This window comes from Saccopteryx bilineata, chromosome 3, assembly GCF_036850765.1.
Source record: "Saccopteryx bilineata isolate mSacBil1 chromosome 3, mSacBil1_pri_phased_curated, whole genome shotgun sequence".
Taxonomy (NCBI): Eukaryota; Metazoa; Chordata; class Mammalia; order Chiroptera; family Emballonuridae; genus Saccopteryx; species Saccopteryx bilineata.
In genome coordinates this window covers 83040892-83062954 of record NC_089492.1, presented here as the reverse complement: position 1 = coordinate 83062954, position 22063 = coordinate 83040892, and the positions used below count along the sequence as shown (strand labels likewise).

The 22063-nt window shown below is 43.8% G+C and overlaps 1 protein-coding gene across 2 annotated transcripts in view; it reads right to left on the bottom strand.

The window, feature by feature from the left end:
• The window catches only part of NECAB1 (N-terminal EF-hand calcium binding protein 1), a 111076-nt gene that overhangs the window by 63914 nt on the left and 25099 nt on the right, over window positions 1-22063 (bottom strand). For both annotated transcript variants that reach the window (XM_066266515.1, XM_066266516.1), the window contains exons 4-5: window positions 8125-8150; window positions 3288-3385 (exon numbers count right to left, since the gene is read on the bottom strand). In XM_066266515.1, coding sequence (XP_066122612.1) covers window positions 3288-3385; window positions 8125-8150 — 124 coding nt within the window. The remainder of the gene's footprint in view (window positions 1-3287; window positions 3386-8124; window positions 8151-22063) is intronic.

The window sequence follows — 22063 nt, the reverse complement described above, 5'->3', positions numbered from 1 at the left end:
CACACTGCCCTGAGGGTCCTCCTGCAGCCCCTGCTGAGCATTTGGAACCCACGCCACCTGTTCTCTGAAGCAGTGGACAGACAGACAGCAAGGGAAGACAGACCACTGATGGCTGGCAGCCCTTCCTATTGAGACCAGACTTTCATCTGGGCAGAAAGAAATGCTGGACTTCTCACACACAAGGGTCACCGTGCTGCAGGTGTCGCTTCCACGGTGGCTTGAAAACTGTCAGACTCTGCGTTCCCTGCGTCTTTGAGATTTCACACAAAGAACTTTTCTAACTTTATTTTTGACCATTTCTTCTTTCCTTTCTTTTTTAAAATCAAAAGCCTTTGATTGAGCAGTATGATTGTATAGTTCAAATGCATTATTTAAAAGTCAGTGCTAAGAAAAACATTTCGTATGTAAGAAGCCTCAGCAACTGCTCTGCTTGACCTCAATTTACGTCCCACAAAGACTCACAGTATTAATACCGAGAAAAGAACATGCTTTCCATGTAACTGGTGAGAAAATAAAGATTACAGACTTGCTTTTCCTTCTTATTAAAGAAATATGAAAGCTTCTTAAATAGACAGTGCAATTTTTCTTTCAGGAGCAAAAGTATTAGGCTTTTAGAGCTATGTGAACCTCCATTAACCAATTTATCTAATCCATCAGCATGTTTTTATTGGGTGCAATTTAATTGTCAGGTCTGTTGTAATTGCAAGGCTCCGGTAATTAAAAAACAACACTGCCATTCTTCCTCCTTACAGAACAAAACCTAAAAGAGAAGCATAGTTACTAATTCTGGCCATTGCCAGCAAGGAGCAGAGGGGTCCTCTAATGAAGACAACCTGCTCCAGGGAGGCAGTCAGAGGAGACCTTTCCGAGGGCCTAGGACTCAGCTGAGACCCAAGGAATGGGGGAGAGAGGCCAGCCGCCCAGCAGGAGCCTTGAAAATGACTGTTTCTGGAAAGAAGGTCCCAAGGGATGAAATTTTATGTCATTTCCAAACACTCCTGATGAGGTCAAGAGAAAATGCACGCAGACTCAATTTTCTCTGTGGGGAACTGGCTGCTTAGATAGAGGCCCTCTGGAGCTGATGCTTCAATTTTCTCACACTTTCTTTCTAAACACATTCTAAACTTTATTTTCCATAAATCTGGTAAACCTTTATATCTGCTCTGTAGTTTAAATTTCCAAGAGCTCCTTAATATTTTTTTGTTGTCCACTGTTTGCTCATCCTGTTCTTGCTTCACAGGTGAACTCTCTGCCCTGAACCCCCCTCCCCCCTCCCATGTTGGTTGGTTTGGTCTCTGCCTTTCCTGTGAGAAGCCTGGAGATGCTTGGCTGACTGCCTATGTGAGTGTGAGTGTGTGTGTGTGGAGGGGTCTGTGAACAAGCCTATTATTGTCGAGGGGAAGGTAGTCTGGCCAAGCCCTGTTGTGGAGAGCTGCAGCCCTTCCTGTCCTGGCTGGAGGTCTCGGACGGCCTTGATGTCCACCTGACGGACAGCAGCTGGGAAGACTCTGCTGTCTATACACGGACGATGCCAACCTTTATGTAATCCCGGCACTGTGCTGGCCCGTGCAGGGCAGACTCTCTTATCTTTTCAGAGGGCAAATCTATATTTTCCTACCTGGTGGGTAGAGTGGCTGTGGCCCCCCTCCACCCCCATCCCTGGGTTGGAAAGAGCAGGGATCCAGGGAACTAACTGCCTTACACATTTCCAACAGGTCAGATTCTCCTCCTTCTCTGGTGGCCGCTAGTGCCACCAGCTCCTGAGCCACCTTACCAGCTGCGCTGTGGGCTTTCTGCCTTTTCTTACTGCAGGCCAAGCAGTCGAATGTCTGGGGTCTCCTGTCAGCTGCCGCCTGTCTATTGCTTTTCAATTTCCAAGTTGCGTTGCCATAGATCTCCCCATCAAAATAAAAGTCTCATTTTATTCATTATCACGGGGCTTCAGGAACAAGCAGATATGCTTCAAAATTTTACTTACCATGTACCTTATAAGCTCAGATATCTTTTTTTCCCGACAATGGAAAATTTAATTCTTATCCCTTGATCTCTCCATACTTGTCAAGAGTATTGCCCACTCCCTCCTTCATGAAATGGCCTCTCCCTCCGCCTCTGGACACCTCATTCTCCCTCCTCCTCCTGCTCTGACCGATTCTCCTCAGACTCTCTCCCACCATCAGAGCGAAGTCCTTGAGCTCAGCTTTAGGAACGCCTCCAACCCACATGATGCCGTTTGCCTTCTTTGCCTTTGTCTGACTGTCACAGATGTCCAGCTCCAGACTGACTTCACCTCTCAGACCTAGAACTACGGACCCAGAGGCTCACGAGGATGTCCTTTGATGTCTAAAGGCAGCTTCAAGTTAACATGTCTGAAAGAGCACTTATGATCTGACCTGCTCAAACCAGGCCCGCCTTCAGCACTGTCAGGTGGTACACCACCCAGGTACACAAGCGAAAAACTGGTGTTCATCCGGGACACTTCCTTCTCACTTCCCCATAGTCAGTCCTCCAGGTTCTGTGGATAGGACTTCAGCTCTACCTGCACTTAGTCACTTGTCTCCGTTTCTCCTGCCACTGCTTCCCAACATGGCCCCATGAACTAGCCTCTGCACTCGTCCTCTGACTCTAACTGGCCATGTTCTCCACCCTAATTCCAAGCTAATTCTTGTATTTTTTTTAATGACTGCAAGAGTTTTCATAGCTCTGCTTAAAATCGTGGCCGATTAATTTGCATTTGGATACAGCCTAAATCTTCATGTTTGTCGACAGTATCATGGAAGGCACATTCCCTCCCTAACGCACCCGTTCCACCCTACATCATGTCATTCTAGGGTTTTCTGTACTTTAGCCTCATTGACCACCTTTATTTCCTTGAATGCCTTGTGCCCCTCCTGACCCAGGGCCTTTGCACATGCTTTTCCAAGTGCCTGGCTCTTGCTTTGTTGTGACTGCTTAACCTCTAATCACTCAGGGGCATTTTCTCCAGCGAATCAGGAACCCATCCATGCTTCTCAGCCATGCATTGCACTGTGGTCGCTGCTCACAACCTGTTTCCTCACCAGGTAAGAGCTGCTTCTGACCTTTGTATCTTCAATGTAAGCCTAGTATCTGACACCTTGTAAGCATTCTGTCATTGTACTGTGAATGAATAAAACCTTATTGAATAGGAAGAAAAAGAAATGATCAGTGATAAGAATGTATACGTTTGATACATTCGAAAACAGGTATTTTCAAAAAAATGTTTTTCAAACGAGAGATTTCATAGACAACACATGTCAACGTGTCCTTACCTTCTTTGTTTTGCCCATTGCCTTCAGGATGGAGAGATTTAAGTCTTCGAGCACCACCAGGACATTTTCGTACTCGCCCAAGTGCTGAGAAAAGTATTCTGAAAAGTAAAGATAGTCATGTAAATTCAAGTTTGCTTTTAGGTAATCACAAAACAAACAAAAATACACCTATAAAACAATTAAAATATCAGCTATAAATGAAAACTGGAAGGTTTTCAAATAAGACTAGTTTCCCTATGCTCATTTCATTTAAAAATAACCTGGATGGTCACCATTATTTATGAAGAAATATTCTTTTCTGCAAAAAAAGAAAATATGAATTTGGATCTATGGACAAGCCAAAACTACCGTATTTTTCGCTCCATAAGACGCACCTAGGGTTTTAAGGAGGAAAATAAGAAAAAAAATATTCTGAACCAAATGGTGTGTTAAAATCTTTAATAAAATATCGAATTTTTCGCTCCATAAGATGCATGGGTGTTTTCCCCTCCACTTTGGGGGGGGGCAAAAAGTGAGTTTTATGGAGCAAAACATATGGTAATATAAATACCTACAAATTTATGTACTGAAAAGACCAAGAACTTTGTCCCTGGAAAATCAGCAGCTTTCACTGTCCCCATGAACTCGTCATTGTCATTTATTACTGTCTCTCACTGGTGCTGTAAGCATCTATGGAATTAAACTGATCGCACACAAGCTGCCTGTGATCACTGGGATAAATTTCAGCACGTTTGACAAAAAATTCCTTGAATAATTTACTTAACATTCCAGGTAGAATTATTTATTGACATTGGCATTAATAACAAATGAGAAATACCACTGACTCACTTATTAGTAAATGTGCAGACTTCTGAGAAGAAAACGCAGGTGTATAATAAATCAATTCTAGATATTTTTGTCACAATACAGTAAACACATAGATGAAAAAGAAATGACATGTTTTTGACAAAAAGCAAATGCATTCCTGATTATACATTTGGTAAAAAACAGTGTGATGCAAACCATCTCATAGAAAGGTTCTTTCAGGAAGAGATTTGTGGAAGATAAGGAAGCAGATACTCAACTGCCTGGTTCAAAGTAACACCAGTAACACTGGTTATAATGTTGACTTTGACAGTGTTGACAAAGATGCCTAACCTGCTTCTGCAATTATTGGTAATAGACAAAACTCAACATAAATTACAAATCAAGTTAATGTGATTTTACAAAATATTCTTAAGTTGGCAAGTAATCATTATCAGAATAGATAAATTAAACAAGCAAAAAGTGTGAAGAAAAATGCAAAAAGGTGAAGCTGTTAGCACATTTTAACTTTAATATAGACCAAGAATCAAGGAAGAATCTAATGGGGGTTTTCAAAGCAAGCGGCAGACATACATGGAGAACAAAATTCAGTACTTAAAATGCAGGGTTATGAAAAGAAAACACAAAGGAGAGCTACCTTTAAAAATAAATATTTTCATAGACAAGATTTTTGCCTCAATCAGTGAACGTCCCAGGATGGAATATGAATTGTCTACGCACTTATGCACCAAGGGACACGCTACAGGACCAGGGGCCCCAGGGAACTCTGACAAGTCAGATGAGAGAGCCGGAGACATTGCACATGAACAGAGGAGATGACTCCTCCACCCTGTCATTCCGAGGGCTCATCTTCTCACCCCCCCCACCTTAGCACACACTTACTTAGTGCCCTCGGTGTGCCAGGTGCTGTGCCAGGTGCTGTGCTAGGAGCTTGGAACTCAGAGATGAGCCAACTAGGTCTCTGTTGTTAGGGAGCCTACGGTCAGACAGAGGAGACATACATCCCAACCAGCCCCTGCCACACTTGTGATCTCTGTCCAAGAGCCAGGTACAGAGGGAGTGCCAGGACAGGGTGGAGCGGGAACCCCAGGGTCGCCTGCTCCCTAGCCAGCATGGCCTGTGCTCACAGGTTCAACAACATAGCTGCAGAGAAACAGTTCTCCCCTGCCTGTCCCCCAGCGCTCACTGCAGAAGCAGACAGCTGGATGGACCCTGATGGCTTTACGCTAAGTTAAACAAGTCAGAGAAAGACAAATACTGTGTGGTTTTACTTATTTGTAGAATTAAGAAAACTAAGGAAGACATGCAGATGGCCAACAGATATATGAAAAAATATTCAACAGCATTAGTTACAAAGGCAATGCAAATTGAAACCACAATGAGATACCACCTCACTCCTGTCAGAATGGCTATTATCAATAAGACATGAAATAAACGTTGGGGAGGATGTGAAGACAAGGAAACCCTTTCATGGTGTTGGTGGGAATATGAATTGGTGCAGACACTGTGGAAAACAGTATAGAGCTTCCTAGAAAGATTAAGAATAGAGTTACCATATGACCCAGCAATCCCTCTGTGGGTATCTACCTGAAAAATTTGAAAACACACACATAGGGTATCTGCACTCGCATGTTCATGGCAGCATTTTTCACAGTGGCCAAGACAAGGAAACAACCTAAGTGTCCTTTGATGGCTGATTGGGTAAAATGGAATATTACTTGGCCATAAAAAGAATAAATTTTACCATTTGCCACAACATGGATGAACCTAGAGCATATTGTGCCAAGTATGTCAAACAGAGACAAATACCTTATCATTTCACTCATATGTAGAATATAAAACAAAATGCAATAATGAACAAACAGAACACAAACTCATAGTCACAGACAACAGAATGGTGGTTGCCAGAGGGGGTGGGGTTAGGGGAAGATGAGGGTAAATGGGGTCAAATACATGCTGATGGAAGGAGATCAGGCTTCAGCAGGTGAGCACACAATAGACCACACAGCTGCCGCATTATAAAGCTGTACACCTGAAATTTATATAATGTTATCAACCAATGTTACCCCAATATATTTAATTTAAAAAATAAAAAATAAATTGGTGGCTTGATCATAATAAGAGTTATCACCAGAAAAAACTTTTTATGACCCATCTACAGAGCAGGGCAGACTTCCATTACCGAATTCCTGCTCTTCCTATTGTCCTGTAGTGACCTCCTCCCTTCTGAAGCCCCAGGTTCCTGACCTCCCGCTGACGACCTCATGATGAATAATAAAGCGTCTGTGGGATAAACCTGACCAGCACAGTGACCAAAAGTCACTGCCCAGGATGGTCTGGTCTGATCCCAGATTCCTAACTGCGCAGGGCCTGGTGGGAAGTCACCTCCAGGCCCACAGCGTCCTTAGCAAGGGCCATTCTTTACCTATGAGCCCTGTCCGCTGTTCCTATGCCTCTAGGATAGCACACCTTTGACATGTCAGAGTAACTTTCTTCCTCCACTCCTCGAAGGCATAGCCACAGGAACCAGAGCAGGAGGCCACAGAACCTTAGCTGTTATCTTGTTCCCCAAAGACAATCTCTATGTGCTGTGAGTGCTCATGGTGAGCTATCCTGTACCTCCAGTGTAAAAAAAATGTTTCTCCATGTAGGCTTTCATCCAGCCCTAGAGATCTCCCTACTTTGCTTTCTCCTACCTCCTGAATCAGCAGCCAAAGGATTTCATGCACCTGCCTTAAGTCTTCTCTTTGAATTCTAAAGTATAGAATAAGCTGCAAAATTGCCATTCTCTGGAGCATTTTCTTAATCTGTTGAGAGATTTTGATTCTGGGCATGTCCACAAAATTTGTCTTAAATATACTTTTATAGAATTTTTCTATAGGCTAGACTTTCTCTTGTCAATACTTAGCTCAGAATGTCTTATACACCTCATTTTCCCTTTCTGTCTCTTACTCTCTTATGTACACTGCTCACGAAAACTAGGGGATATTTTATTGCTTCATATTCATTTTGAGATATCCTCTAATTTTTGTGAATAGTATATATGGGGTTTCCATATGTAGGTATGTAGTTAAATTTGCTTATTTTCTCTTGTTAATTTACCCCATGTAGATTTGATTATTAGACCACATAAAAAATTATAGAGGTAGAAAACATTTTGTTCCTCCCCACAAGGCCAAACTTGGACAACGCTATTACTGTATATATAATATTTACAACTTAAAGCATAAAACTTAAACCTTCTAGTTTTCAGAGAAATACAGCTGTTTCAAATTGAATAGTCTCACAATTCTTCATAATTTATTCATAGCAAAGAATCCTAAAACTATTTGCCTTTCCACATTCCTAGCCCTTGACTTTTGTTTCCACAAATATGAAGAAAATAAATGAAGAAGCCATTACATCAGAAATTTGTAAAGATTTCACTCCTCATTGAATCACTTGTTTTGCAAGTGACATGGAAACTCCAGAGTGGTTTAGGCAGGTGTTGAACAAAGTCGGTTTTACATGTCAAGAGGTCAGTTTCGCAAAACAGTAACAAAAATATCTCCCCAATATATTTGAAGAGAATAATAAATTTGTATTAAACACCAATTTAAAAATACATTCAGCCCTGTCTGGATGGCTCACTGAAGTCACAGATTCAATCCCTAGTTAGGGCACATACAAGAAGCACCAATGAGTACACAACTAAGTGGAACAACAAGTTAATGTTTCTGTCTCTCTCAAATCAATGGAAAAATTATAATAAAAATACAATCAAACTGCTGGAGAACTTGCTCTTGTGAAACTAATTGTCCCAATTTTAATAACATTTTTTTCTTTAGTTAACAAATTATGAGGACCGAGTCTTTCCACAGTGAAATACATGATGGAGCAAAATTCGTTGATAAAGACATCCCCAGAGATCGTGAAGATCTGTGATTTGATTCCAGGACCTTGACTATGACATTAACTCAGGACATGCAGAAATTCATGACAGTGTTCTTTTTCATTCTCAAACAGGTCATGGGTCAACTGGTCTCAAACTTACCACATAATTCCTCTGTGTCAAGATTGCTGAAAAGATGAAAAAAAAAGTATTACTTTGGTAATATTTTTAAAGTTTGAGATGGCTAAATACAGTTATCTCCCAATCTACATTATGTTAATAGATGGTATATAGTTATGATATTTTTCTTATAAGTTCCATTGTTTAAATAGTCAATCATAAGTCACTTATTCCAGGTAACAAATCAATGTAACTTCTTATATCGTAGCCTAAAGAAGGAAATCCATCATATTAACAAAAAACTAAAGGGGAATTAATAAAATTCACCAGTTATTTCTAATTTAAAAACAGTAAATGCCATTGGAATCAAAAGAAGTAAACCTCCTCAAAGTCAAGGGGAAGGGAGTCCCAGGAGCTCTCTCCACTGGGGGCCGACAGGAATGAAGGACCAAATTCATGTTCAGTGTTTTTGGCAACTTGTGGCGATGTTTTAGTCCTTCCCTGAAATTGGGAGCCCAGGAAGAGCAGGCAGACATAACCACAACTTTGGAGAGATGGCAGGAAAGCAAGAAAAAGGCCAGACCAAGCGGATAGGGAGACACATGCAAATGAAGGAAGGGAAGAGTTCTTGTTACAGCCAGACAAGAGGCTGAGAGGGGCGGAGTCGACAGGTGGGGAGATGTCAAGCGGGGGTAGGTGGGGAGGGTCTGGAGCACAGTGGGAACCTTGGATAGGGAAGCATATTTTTTTATGCAAGCCTAAAATTAAAAAAGAAAAAAGGCAGAAATCTAATTGGTTTATACCCATGTCTGTTTTCCACTTCAGAGGTTTCTAAATCTGGCTGAGCCCCTGAACTACCTGGAGAATTCTTCAGACTGCAGATTTCCAGGCATGACCGTTAGACACTGAGCTTCAGAAATTCAAGATGTGGCTCATGAATTTCTTGTGAAAAGCTGCCCCAGCATTTATAGTAAATAGCCTCTACCTCTCACACTTGACCTCTCACACCAACAAATCAAATAAAGTATTCCTTAGCAATGAAACAGTCATTGCTGTGCAGAACACCTGCTGTGTTGTAAGTGGAAGATTATGTTATTATAATCATATATGCATGATAAATGGCACACACCCAGAATGCCCCGTCACTCACTTCTCTGTCCCGTCCAGGGCATAGACTGCTCATCCAGGGCACAGACTGCTCACAGAGGCCAGCCCCCGAGGGTGTGGACTTCTCCCTGTAAGGCTGGCATGGAGCCTCAGCTTCAGGAACACTGTCCGGAGCCAGGCAAGGGCTGCTGGCTCCCAGAGCTCACACTACACAGCTTTCTCTACCAGCCACTAACACTGCACGGACTGCTCTGGCTCCAGGCCACTCTACTCAAACTCCAGTTCCATTTCTGAAACCACCTCCTGGGTGTTTCTCCTGGGGAATCTGCTGTTGTTTATACCCAGGCTGCATGGCACAGGGGCTCAGGACCCACCTGGAGACCCAATCCCTCATACTCAGATTCCCAACCCCCAATCACCCCATCACCCATCACTGTGTGGGGCCGTGACTTCCCAGTCAGCTGCTGGTTCCAGGACCACAATTTAGTAACACAACTGACACCACACAGGTCCACCTGAGCACAGCCTCAGGGTTCCTCTGCCCTGACACCAGGAACCATTACACCATCCTCAGCCTGACTGGCTCATACCCCAGGGACAGATTTCTCTAATTACCTTGGGCATTTGTGACTCCAGTCCCACCACCAAGGACTCATCCAAAATGTCCAGTCAGTCTCTCTAAGTCTCTGATTTGGAAAAAATTTCTAACACAGATAATGCTAAAATGCCATCTGGAGTGTTGTGTCAGGCATAGCATTGTGCATGGAGCTAAGAGAATAGATTTGTCTTTCACAGTGATTTTTTTTATTGATGATATTTTATATTTAGAAAATAGCCCATATTTTTATTTAAATTTTAAGCTTGGACAAAGAAACATGTCCTTCTCAAGGCCACACATGTGCTTCAGGTCCCCTCAGGCTACTGTACATCTTGACACTGAATCACTGTTGAAATTTGTCCCATGCTGCATATCTGCAACGGCCGATAGTCAGGAAACTGCACCTTAGGCTAGTCCCTTACATTTCTAAGCTACAGTCCCTCCTGCATAAATTAGGGATAATCATAATTACACCTTTTCCAAAAGATTACTTGTAAAGACATAATAATATGTCATGCAATTAGCCCAGTGCTCAATGTATAATTAGTATCCCCTGAAGTAGCAGCTGTCACTTCAAGGGACATGTAGCTAGTGACGCCCCAGCAAGATAGAGCAGGGCTTCTCTGTCTCACACATATGACAGCATTTCCATCACCCTTAACCATATAACTGATGACCTTTCACGGGTGAGGACAAGAAGAAGGCCTGGGCCATTCTATTGCCAGGTGAGATTTATGTTAGCACAAGGCACAGACAGTAAACACATTAGAAAACCAAGGCGTTCGTAGAAGCTCCCTCATGCTGATGTCTTCTGAGGGTCACGACCCTTGTACTTGCAGTCTTACAACAGGAATCTGCTAATTAGTGAGGGAAGAAAAGAACCATTCTGACATGACAAACATTCTCCAAAGGGACCCCGGTGAGCTCTCTCACATCATCTACCCTCTCGCTGGCCACCATGTTTCCCCCATAACTGCCCCTTCTCTGCCCTGAACCCGGAAAGACCCCCTTCTCTCCCTCTCATGTCATCACGTGGGCCCCTGCACACCTGCCCTGGCCCACCTTCATCACGATGCTGGTTCTGACTCTTCCAACCCATCCTCAGCTTTCCCTCTCTGGAGCCGCAGCTGTGGTTCTGGTCCTGCTCCCAACCCTACTGATCACTGTTAGATTCAGGGAGTACTGGGGCTGCCAAAGAGTGTAACTATTGAAGGAACAGGGAGTGCTGCAAAGAGTGTAACTATTGAAGGAACAGGGAGTGCTGCAAAGAGTGTAACTATTGAAGGAACAGTAAGTGCTGATATGGCTCCTGTGAGGCTGGGAACAAAGAAGGTCAGAGACCCTTATCAGAAGTTTAGGTTTGAAATTCGCCACTAAGCTAAAACCGGCCCCTGTTGCTATGCCGGCCCCTGTTGCTATGCTGCGTGTGACCTCCCTAGCCAATAGCTAAATTGCCACATCTGCTTCTGTCTATGCTTGCTCACTTAGGATATATAAGGGCTTGGCTGTAAGCTCCAGGTGCGGCTTCTGTTTGCAGCTCCTTGTGGGCACGGTGTCTCCAGACATCTTGGGAGTTTGCCCCTGCGCAGGTTAAACTGGCCAATAAAGTAACATCTTAACTCCTGAAAGTCTCCGACGTTTGTTCTCATACCCGGTGGATGCTACAATCACCTCTATCCATTTACCTATCCAGGAAGTGCGTACACTCACTTACACAAACTGGTTTGGGGATTTTAGAACCTCCTAAACATATTCTTGAAACACAGTGTTTTCTCCAAATCAGCCAGCTTGGTCCTGCCTGGTGTTGCTAGTGAGCTAATAAGCCTAATACACCTGTCACCTCACTCCTAGGTGAGTCAGTTCTTGAGAACTCGGGTGATTGATTTCTCAACTTACTCATATCATTCTCAGTGTTCTGGAAATACCACTTGCACAGGGATGCCTGTCAGGACATTGTGCAGGGATCCTCAGTCTAGCTGCCTATTAGAATCACCTAGAAAGCTTAAAAGACAGATGTCATGGTCCTGCCCCCAGACTTCTTACTTAGTTGGTCTTGGGAACAGCCTTGGCCCAATCATTTCTTAAAAGTTCCCAGGTAATTCTCATAAATAAGCAAAGGAAGGAACCACCAGGGGGTACTTGACAGCAAAACTTCCCACATCAGACTGACTAGATTTGAACTCTCCCCTTTTCAAGCTACATCATCTTCCCCCAGTTCCTTGTGCTCTGAGGCAGAGCTTCCTCATGTGTGAGAATAATGGTACATGCAGCCTTACAGGTTGTCCTGGGGGTTATGGAAGGCAAATCTTGAAACAAAGTCTCAGGCAGAGAGCAAACACTCAATTACTGCTACTGTTATTTAAATCAAAACCCTGGCACAGATAACACAACATACACATCAGAACCAAGGCCTAAGTGTCCTGCCTTCTTAGAAACACCTTGATGCTTCTCAGGTGATAGTTAGTGACCTCCTCTCGTCATTATTCCCAGGGACCTGTCTCCACGGTGTGGCTGTGGCTCAACTGCCACTGATGACCTGTTTCTGGGGGTGGCAGCAGGAACAGCAGAGAAAACTCCAACAGGAATGGTGAGGGAACATGAGGCAGGTTCGCAGCAGGTGGAGCAAGGGAACTGAGACAAACAGTTGAGCAGATGTCCAGACTGCTGAGCAGATGTCCAGACCGCTGAGCAGTCCACAGCCAGCTAAGGAATCCTGAGACTCTGTCCTCCCCAACCAGAGACATGTACGATCAGGCAGTCTAAATCTAGCTGAATAAAAATTAATAATACTGAAAAAACTGTAAATAAAATCTTGTTTTTAAATAGCTCTTGCTAGAAAAAATGAGCAAATCTAAAGACTTTTATTACTTTAAACTATAGGTCAATTCTACTCTAGGGAGTTTAGCATATAGTAAGAACTCAATAAATAATTATAGAATAAGTAAATAAGAAAATAGTATAAACGTCCTGGCCGGTTGGCTCAGTGGTAGAGCGTTGGCCTGGCGTGCAGAAGTCCCGGGTTCGATTCCCGGCCAGGGAACACAGGAGAAGCACCCATCTGCTTCTCCACCCCTCTCCCTCTCCTTCCTCTCTGTCTCTCTCTTCCCCTCCCGCAGCCGAGGCTCCATTGGAGCAAAGATGGCCCGGGCACTGGGGATGGCTCCTTGGCCTCTGCCCCAGGCGCTAGAGTGGCTCTAGTCGCAACAGAGTGACGCCCCAGAGGGGCAGAGCATCGCCCCCTGGTGGGCAGAGTGTCGCCCCCTGGTGGGTGTGCCGGGTGGATCCCGGTCGGGCGCATGTGGGAGTCTGTCTGTCTCTCCCCATTTCCAGCTTCAGGAAAAAAAAAAAAAAAAAAAAAAAAAAAAAAAAAAAAAAAAAATATATATATATATATATATATATATATATATATATATATATATATAAAGAAAATAGCATAAACTTAAAAGAATGCTTGACTTTTTGATTGGTGCAGTCTCACTGCTGAAGGTACTTAAAGCTATATTTTTTGTCTTAAACCTTTTGCTGTAAGACTAAAGCCAGTCACAGCTAATCTCTTACAGTAAGAACACTCTAAACTTGTGACCGAGCTGGTGTCTGAGGCTTCTAGAACTATTGCAGTTCCATCTAATAGAAATCAAGCAGAGTGCATAGATTAGATCCTGTTACGGCAATTACTGTACTTTCCATTCTGATAACAATAAAAATGTCTGTGATTTTCTTGCTTTTTGAAGGATCAAGAACAAATTTAAGCACACAGTGAAATAATTGCTCCTGCAATTCCATTGTTAAACCGAAAGCTATCCTGTGCTAATAACAAGCCTAGGAAAGCATTAGATGGCAGTGGCCAAACATGGTCACCCACGATGACAACACACATACCCAGGAAATACCTGTTACAATGCAAGCTGCAAACTGGTGGGACCATCCCAGTTCTGAAAGGCTATCTTGTGTAAGTCACATTACAACCAAAAACCATCTTGGCTACTGTTTTGTTACATTAAAGCTGCATGAAGGTAATTAGCTATTGTTCAGCGGTAATTAAGGATGTGCCACTTTTTTCTTTTTTGTCCACTTAGCCCAACTTGATCTCTGTTCCTCAGTACCAGGGGGCACTGAGTTGCTTCTCTCTCTCTTCCTTCTTCTCTCTCAAAAATAATTTTTTTTTCTTTCAACACCAAGTTTGGTGATAGAGTGGCAGCAAGAATCCAGGATGACACGGGGACTCAGAGACAGATACAATTCTATTATTTCTACTTATACTTTAGAACTAAAGACCAAATGGTAATTCTTCCTGTTTGACCCTTGATGAGTCCACAGATCAATTAGTTTTCCAGTAGTGGACTTTGATTTACCCTGTCTGTATTATTTCCTTAAATAATTGACCTTGAGCCACAGTGACACATGTAACTTCCATTAACACATACCCCAGGACTCTCTGGTGTTTTGATACTATTTTTATAAAATAGTCTTCTACTAATAACTTCCAGGCAACCTACTTTTTGTTAGAAGATAAGGTTGTTCAAACAGTAACATAAACATGTTAAATTGCATTTTGCCACCGAGAATTAACTACTGCAGAGACTCTAGGTTAAATTCAGGCCTAGAAGCCGAAAAGCTGCCAGACAAGCCCTCTCACATCCCCTGGCACATTCGTGGGGACCACGGACTCCACTTTGGCAGGAAGTCAGTCAACCATGAGGTATTTGCATAAGTATGCCGGCTTCCCATAAATAGGAAGCAATCTTCATTCATTTACACATAATACATAGGACAGGAATAAGTCGGTAATAAATGCCTCATTTCTTGGAAGCTGCATTCTCAACTGGAATAACAGTTGTCAGGTTTGACATTCTGAATTTCCATTTGGAAATATTCACAAGGGGGAAAAAAAAGGAATGAGAGAAAGAAAGAACCTCTCTGTGCCAGTTTAACATCTAACAGTGGTGAGGATGGGACGATGGGGAAATTATTTATGCAAATTATCAAAACCCTGTGTCCCTCGCTAGCAGACTTCTCATTATCATTTCTATTAATCTAAAGTTGCTTAAAAATATAGAGTCCCAGACCCTGGCCAGTGGCTCAGTGGATAGAACATTGGCCCAGCATATGGATGTTCCAGGTTCAATTCCCTGTCAGAGCACACAGGAGAAGCGACCATCTTCTTCTTACCCCCTTCATGTCCCCCTTTCTCTCCCTCTTCTCCCACAGCCAGTGGCTCAATTGGTTCAAGTGTAGCCCAGGGCATTGAGGATAGTTCTCTTGGAGCACAACAGACTCAGTCACTAAAAATAGCTCAGTACTTGAACATCAGCCCCAGACAGGGCTGCTGGGTGGATCCCAGTTGGGGCACATACGAGGGTCTGCCTCACTATCTCCCCTCCTCTCACCTAGAGAGAGGGAGAGAGAGAGAGAGACACTCCCAGATAAATTTAAAAATAAAATTAAATCATTAAACCTGTCCATAAACAAGTCAAGGTCAGCAATGTTCTGCTGATATGAGGTTCAGCTGTCTTCCTAGTACAGTTTGCTTTTGTTGCTGAAAACTCTGCTATTTAATCTATTTTTCCTCCACCAAGAACCTTTATGATCAGAAAAAATAATGTAGTATTTTATACAGTAGAAGACCCTTTTCAAGCATTAGAAACTTGTTTTACATGTAAATTCAAAACCATTATATGTGTTGGGACAAAAAGTTCTTAATTTGCACATTTTTTGAGTCTGTCAAAAGAAGGAATTTGTCCATATTTACATCTTAACATTACATTTCATGGCTTTTAATTCTCAGCAGTAGAGAACTATTTTAAAAGAGGAACAGCCTGCCTGACTAGGCAGTGACGCAGTGGATAGAACTTTGAACTGGGACATGGAGAACCCAGGTTCAAAACCCTGAGGTTGCCAGCTTGAGCGCGGATTCATCTGGTTTGAGCATGGGCTCACTAGCTTGAGCATGGGATCGCTGGCTTGAGCTTGGGATCATAGACACGACCGTATGGTCACTGGCTTGAGCACAAAAGTCACTGGCTTGAGCCCAAGGTTGCTAGCTTGAGCAAAGGGTCACTCACACTGCTGTAGTCCCCCAGTCAAGGCACAAATGAGAGAGCAGTCAATGAAAAACTAAGGTGCCACAACGAAGAATTGATGCCTCTCATCTCTCTCCCTTCCTGTTGGTCCGTCCCTATCTGTCCCTCTCTCTGTCTCTATCACACACACAAAAAAAATAGAGGAAGTCTTTAAAACTGTTCAGTTGAGTCCAAAACTAAGTTCATCAGTCAGTCTTTCTCAGTGGGCAGGCTCAATTCTTCCTTCCATGGGCAGAGCTCTCAGGAGCAACTCCCTTTCTGCCCTCAATGAGCAGGTCCACACTCCCAGGTCACAGGCCTTTCTTATGTCTAATCAAGGCATCCCATTATTGGAGTAACCAACCAGCTCCACAAGTGCTGCTGAGGACGGCAGCCCCAGCTAGATGGAGTGAGGCCAACGTCCTGCTCAAAGGTGTCTACAGTTCAGCTCTGAAGACAAGATGAATATGCAAGTGAGACAATCAACCAAAAATAATAGATGAGATTGTATAATTATGAGATACCTTATGAAAGCATACACTGCAATTATAGAGATTTGGAGAAAGAAGATCAAGAAAGAAGGAACAGTTAGCAGATATCTCCTCTTAACAATAATCCCTATTACTATTTTGTGTTTACATTATTGCTAAATGCTGCAAAATGGGTTTTTATACTGCCTCCGCTTCATAAAGAGCAGTGGCCCCTGCAGTCCTCACAGCTAGATGAGGGGATTGTAGCTCAACATCAGCCACTCTCTGAGCCTCCACATGGCAGCCCTGCTGGTGCTTGGGCAGCCTCACTAGGCAGAGGGAGGGGCGGGATTCTCAGGCAAAGTGCAGGGTGGGACGTGGGGAAGCAGGGTTTGCTGTCACCAAGCTGCCGCACATCTGGATACTCACTGGGCCCTGGGAATTGACAGGAAGCAACACAGTCATGATCATGAGGCCAGGGCAGGTGTTGAACACCCAGGAAAGCAACACAGATCAAACACAAAACTGAAGCTGCTGTCCATGTGCAGGGGAGAGACACACGCAGAATGGGGGGCTTCCTCGGGCCAGGAGGTCAGGGAAGGCATCCAGGAGACAGACAGACATGTGTATAACTGATAAGGCTGGAGGACAAGATGCTGAAGACCACACCTGAAGTGGAGGCGAGGACTGGTGATGAGGCGTGAGCAGGTGGACTGCGGGGAGTGGAGAAGGAAGTTTCTCCGGGCAGGGTTCCCTGAGACTGAAGCTGAACGTACACACCCAGCACAATAACCAAACTCACGGCGCTCGTCTCAAGGGGGAGGAATTTCAGGCAGCTTATGCTGAGTTTTTTTTTTTTTATGATTTCAGTTTTGTTTAAAATATTTTTTACAATAAGTATGAATTGTTCATACAATTTTTATTGAGGGTAAAATATTTTCCTTAAAAAATTGCTTTTGAAAAACATTCATTTCAAAAATGAGTGATGACTTTCAGGTTGTTTTTAATCTACATTTATTTCAAGAGTTCTGAAATATTGAGGCATCACAGAAGAAAGCAATTGTGACTGTCCTACTGCTTGTGCTTAGGCGGTGGTGGTGACGGTAAAGAGCATTAGCAGGGCGGGTAGGGTAAACGAGCCAGGGACCAAGCACAGAACTGCTGGTACATGGACCTGGGAGGTGGGGCTGAGGGAGCTGCCCCAGAATTGAGCATGTGTGTTTTAAAAAGTTAGGGTTAACATTTTACTGAGTGGACTTCATCTACTTGGCAGATACAGGTGAGGCAAGAAAGCACACCGCATCTCCATGAATAAATAATTCACTCAGTTTCCTTGGCGGACAATCTTTATTTTGAACACTAATTGACATTGATTTGCCATTTGCATGAGTAGTACAGTTGATGGGAAGAGAGGGTTCAGTTACGATGAATAGAGAACCCAAATTCTTTACTGAAGGAAAGAGATAACAGCCAGAAAATAGCCCTCTAGATAAGAGTAAAGTTGTAAGGAGATCTGAAAAAGTTTGAAATCAGAGGCTTTGACACAAATGAGGAGAGGAAACGGTGTAACTGCGTGTGCCCTGGGGGACAATGGAGAAAACGAGGTGAACACAAATTGGTGGGACAGAGGGCGGGCAGGGGACCGAGTCCAAGAGTCGGAGAAGAACTCCTGATGGAAAGGCAGGCTGCACGGCGGGCAGTGTGCAGAGAATGAAAATCATGTCCACGGAGGGAAATAATAGCGTTTCTACATGGTAGCAACTCCCACACTGTAAAAGTCCTATAGAGTGGATATAAAAATAGAAGACATAAAGGCAGCAATTAAAGCAATTACTGCTGTGCTCTACATCCAGATACATTCCCCTGCTGGAGAGAATTAACCACTCTTCATCAAGAACAATATACTTGCAAGTGATTTTAAAACCTTGGAATATTTCAATTTTTAAAAAAGTTTTTTAAAAGACTTTATTCATTTTAGATAGAAGGGAAAGAGAGAGAGAAAGAGAGAGAGAAAGAGAGAGAGAGAGAGAGAGAGAGAGAGAGAAGGGGGGAGGAGCAGGAAGCATCAACTCCCATATGTGCCTTGACCAGCATTTCAAACCAGCAACCTCAGCGTTCTAGATCAACATTTTATCCACTGTGCCATCACAGGTCAGGCTCGATTTCTGATATACAAGTAAAGAGCTGAAAATGTGAAAGTCACTGAGACGGCATGACAATGCAGAATGTGTATTCCAGGTGGCCCTGAAACAATCCCAGCCCTGACACGCAGAACTGGCCTGTCTACCATCTCTGTCAGACAAAATTGAAACTTTTAAAAAAAATTATAACTAAGGAGAAATCACTTGAAAAAAATTCTCTTAACCTCTCTCCTTTATAAGTCCCTAAACTCTGCTCATCTTCCTAATTATAATGCAAGTTTTTGTTTGTTGATGCCTCTCTCTGTCTCCAGGGAAGTATGCTCAGCCTGACCCTGAGGGGGCTGCCTTCCCAGGACAGAGGAGACACCTGAAAGGAGCTCCCAGGAAATAGCCTGTGTTCCCCTCACCATGTGAGCTAGACATGCTCAAAGAAAGAAAATGGGTCTCAGAAATCACTGATGTGAAAGGCACATCTGCAAAGTGAGTGAGTGATAAGGAAGTTTGACAGCCATGGGTTAGCTCTACTTGCCAAATAGAATTAGTAATTGAAGACCTGGCTATGAATTAGAGTAAGTTCTGGCAAGACGGTAATACTTCTCTATTCTTAGTCTGTAAAAATTGGCAAAAAATATATCTTTACTAATCACATAGTGTTTCTCTTAATCATGTACACAGATAGTCTTTCTAATTTTTAAATCCTTAATAAATAAGGATAATGTGACAGGTAAGTATCTAAGCTAGATGAGTGTTCTGGAGAAAGACTAAGAAAATAAGGACCAGGTGTCACTAAGTCTACATAAGTCTGGTCAGTCCCTGAAGGTAGACATCTGGCTGGACCACATGGAGTGGTGGTATGGGCATAATCCTACCCACTAGGGGGAAAACAGGGACGTGGGGACAGATGTGACCAGGATGAAAGCGGGGCAGGGTACTAGGACCATGGACAGCTCAGTGGACCCAGGATGCCTGATCCTACACAGATTTCTCTGGGTGTCCGTCTTTTTCATGCTGGAGCCCTCAGCTTTTCTGATTGGCCCCACCCTCTGGAGCTCAGAAGGAACTCTGGGTTCCAACAAGCTCCACGTCCTCTTGGGGAAGCTGGTCATCTTCCTCTAAAGCAGGAGGTGGCAAAGGGAAGTCTCTGAGGCCATGGACGCTGTTACCTGATCTGCCAGGGACTCAGGTTTCGCTTGCCCAGCAAATGTTTTCCCTTATTCTGATAACAGCAGCCTGGCTCCCTTCACATACGTTTTCCGGAAAACAGAGACTCTTCAACAATGTGCATGAGATGTAAGCTAAACATCATTCAAGACCAAAATTTTTCTGGGACCATTAGGAAAGAAAAGCAGTCTCTCTGAGAGTTTGATAGGCCAGCGACAAGTTGAACCTTGACCTTCCAGGAAGCACCTTGCCCTCAGCAGGAGGGCCAAGAGAAGCTGAGGAAAACCTGTGGAAAGGGTGCTACTCTCTCCTCCTCAGCATGGGGGCCTTCCAACTCTGTCTCATCTGGGAAAAGCATTCTGAACTGAAGTCCCTGGCCACAGGTGTCCACTGAGTCGAGCCTTTCTCTGGAAGAGAACACACCTGGGGCCTCGGCTGCATCTCCAAGGAGGCCACTCAACCATGGACAGAGATTAGCCCATGGCCTCCTCCTTCCCACTGCATCCTGACACAGAGCTGTCTGCTCCCTCTGGACTCCCGTCCTGCTGACTTACTTGTGGCCACTGTGGGCCTTGTCTGGGTGCTCCGAGAATTCTTCTGCTGGGCTCCTCCTTTGTGCAGCTTACACTGCTAACCTCAGCCCTGGTACCCCAACCTACACACTCCCTGTTAGCCTCAGTTGTGCCAACTTGCTGACCTGGTCCTGGGTTGTGGCCTGGCCTGTCCTCCAGGCACTGAGGTCTTGGGGCTTTCTATAGTGTCTTCTCTTCTACTGAAGATGGCACAGACCGTTTTCACAGGGAGAGCTCTTGCCCACTACTGGAATTACAACAAACTTGTAGTCACAACGCAGAGCAGGCTGTGTGATAAACTCTTTCGACCAACCTACTCTGATCCCCTGGGCACTGATCCCACCTCCTCCTCCTCTGCCCACAAATGTGTCCACTTCAGCAGAGTGACAGGGAACCCAAGGAGAAAGTGGCTTCATCAGCAACTCCTCATGCTTCAGGATTTAACTGCCAGCCACAAATAAAGGATGAACAACTTTTTCTATCTCAGAAGGAACAAAATTCTGCCTCTGGAAACAAACATTTGATATCACTACCCTTTGTTTTTATGAGACTTTATCTCATCATTGGTGTATAAGGACCATCTTCAATTATTAGATTTTTCATAAAAATATTCACAATCTAAAGACTAAAATATTCTAAAGAATATTCTAAAGAATAGATTTTTTAAAATAAATGAAAGGTTACAGAAAAATTTCAGTTTAAGGAAAAGCCTTTGGAGTGTTCAAGAGGGACTGTGCTCCATGAGTTAGCAGTGACATTTTTGTCACTTTGGTGTGATTCAGTGATTTAACAAGTACTGGGTCAAAGTCCCAGAGCTCAAACATCATTTTAGCCTGGAAAGAGGAACGCTTGCCCTGAAGACATCAGTCATCTGTCTCACTCACGGTCCCCATGTGCCCAGGAACCTCCGTGTTCACACTCATCTGGGCTACCATCTGGGCATCATCTGGCATCCGACAATCTGGGATGCAGGGAACCCTGCATGGGAGAATCACGTGGTCTTCAGGGATCCTTCCTTGCCTGGGTGTTGCTACACCACAGGATTCATGCTGACGTACTCATGTTTCCCTGCTGACTGACTGAGGAGCGTAGAAGAGCTGGCTTTCTGAGGAGCAGGGCACTTTTGCTAGAACACAGGAGCCCCTCGGGACCTCATGCTCTGCCTCCCACTGAGTCGTGTTGCCTGGTTGTGTGATGGTTTCAACGTTTAAGCTACCAAAGCTTTAGATTAAGTGCTGTTTTTTCTTTCAAACTTAAGGACTTTTAAGTATTCTTTTACAAGAATAGCTGTGCCTCTTTACCCAAGTGACTACTTTTACAAAATGTGAGAGAAAAAAATGTGTTTAAAAACCTTTCATAAAGCTGGAAGGATGCAATAAGGCTAATTAAAATAGCTAAGATATTTACAGTTTCTTTAAGTAAAAGAAAGGTTAGGTGTATCTGACCCAGAAAGAAGAAACCTAATTCTACAACTACAACTGCCATGTTGTTCCAAACCCAGAGACTCTTGACCTTTAATGATCATGATAGTGAGGAAGGAGCGCACAGCTTGCCAGAGGGAGGAGCAGCCTCCTCCCCCGAGTACTGCTCCTCTGGACCAGTGGCTCTCCTTCTTCCTCACAAGCACTGTTCCCCACAGTGATGTAGGTATTCAGCTAACCCCTCACCTTCCTCACTTCCCTGCAAGCTTATCCTGGAGCAGAGCTCCGTGATGCACAAAGATGCTGCCTGGGGGGGGGGCTGCCTTCTCAAGGGCTCCCCTGGACTGTAGGTTAGGCTGAAGCACTCTGTAAGCTTGGGATAGCACCTTCCTTTCAGACCTGTCCCCCTTCCAGCGGACATTGTGGTGATACTGTCATTCCCTCTGACC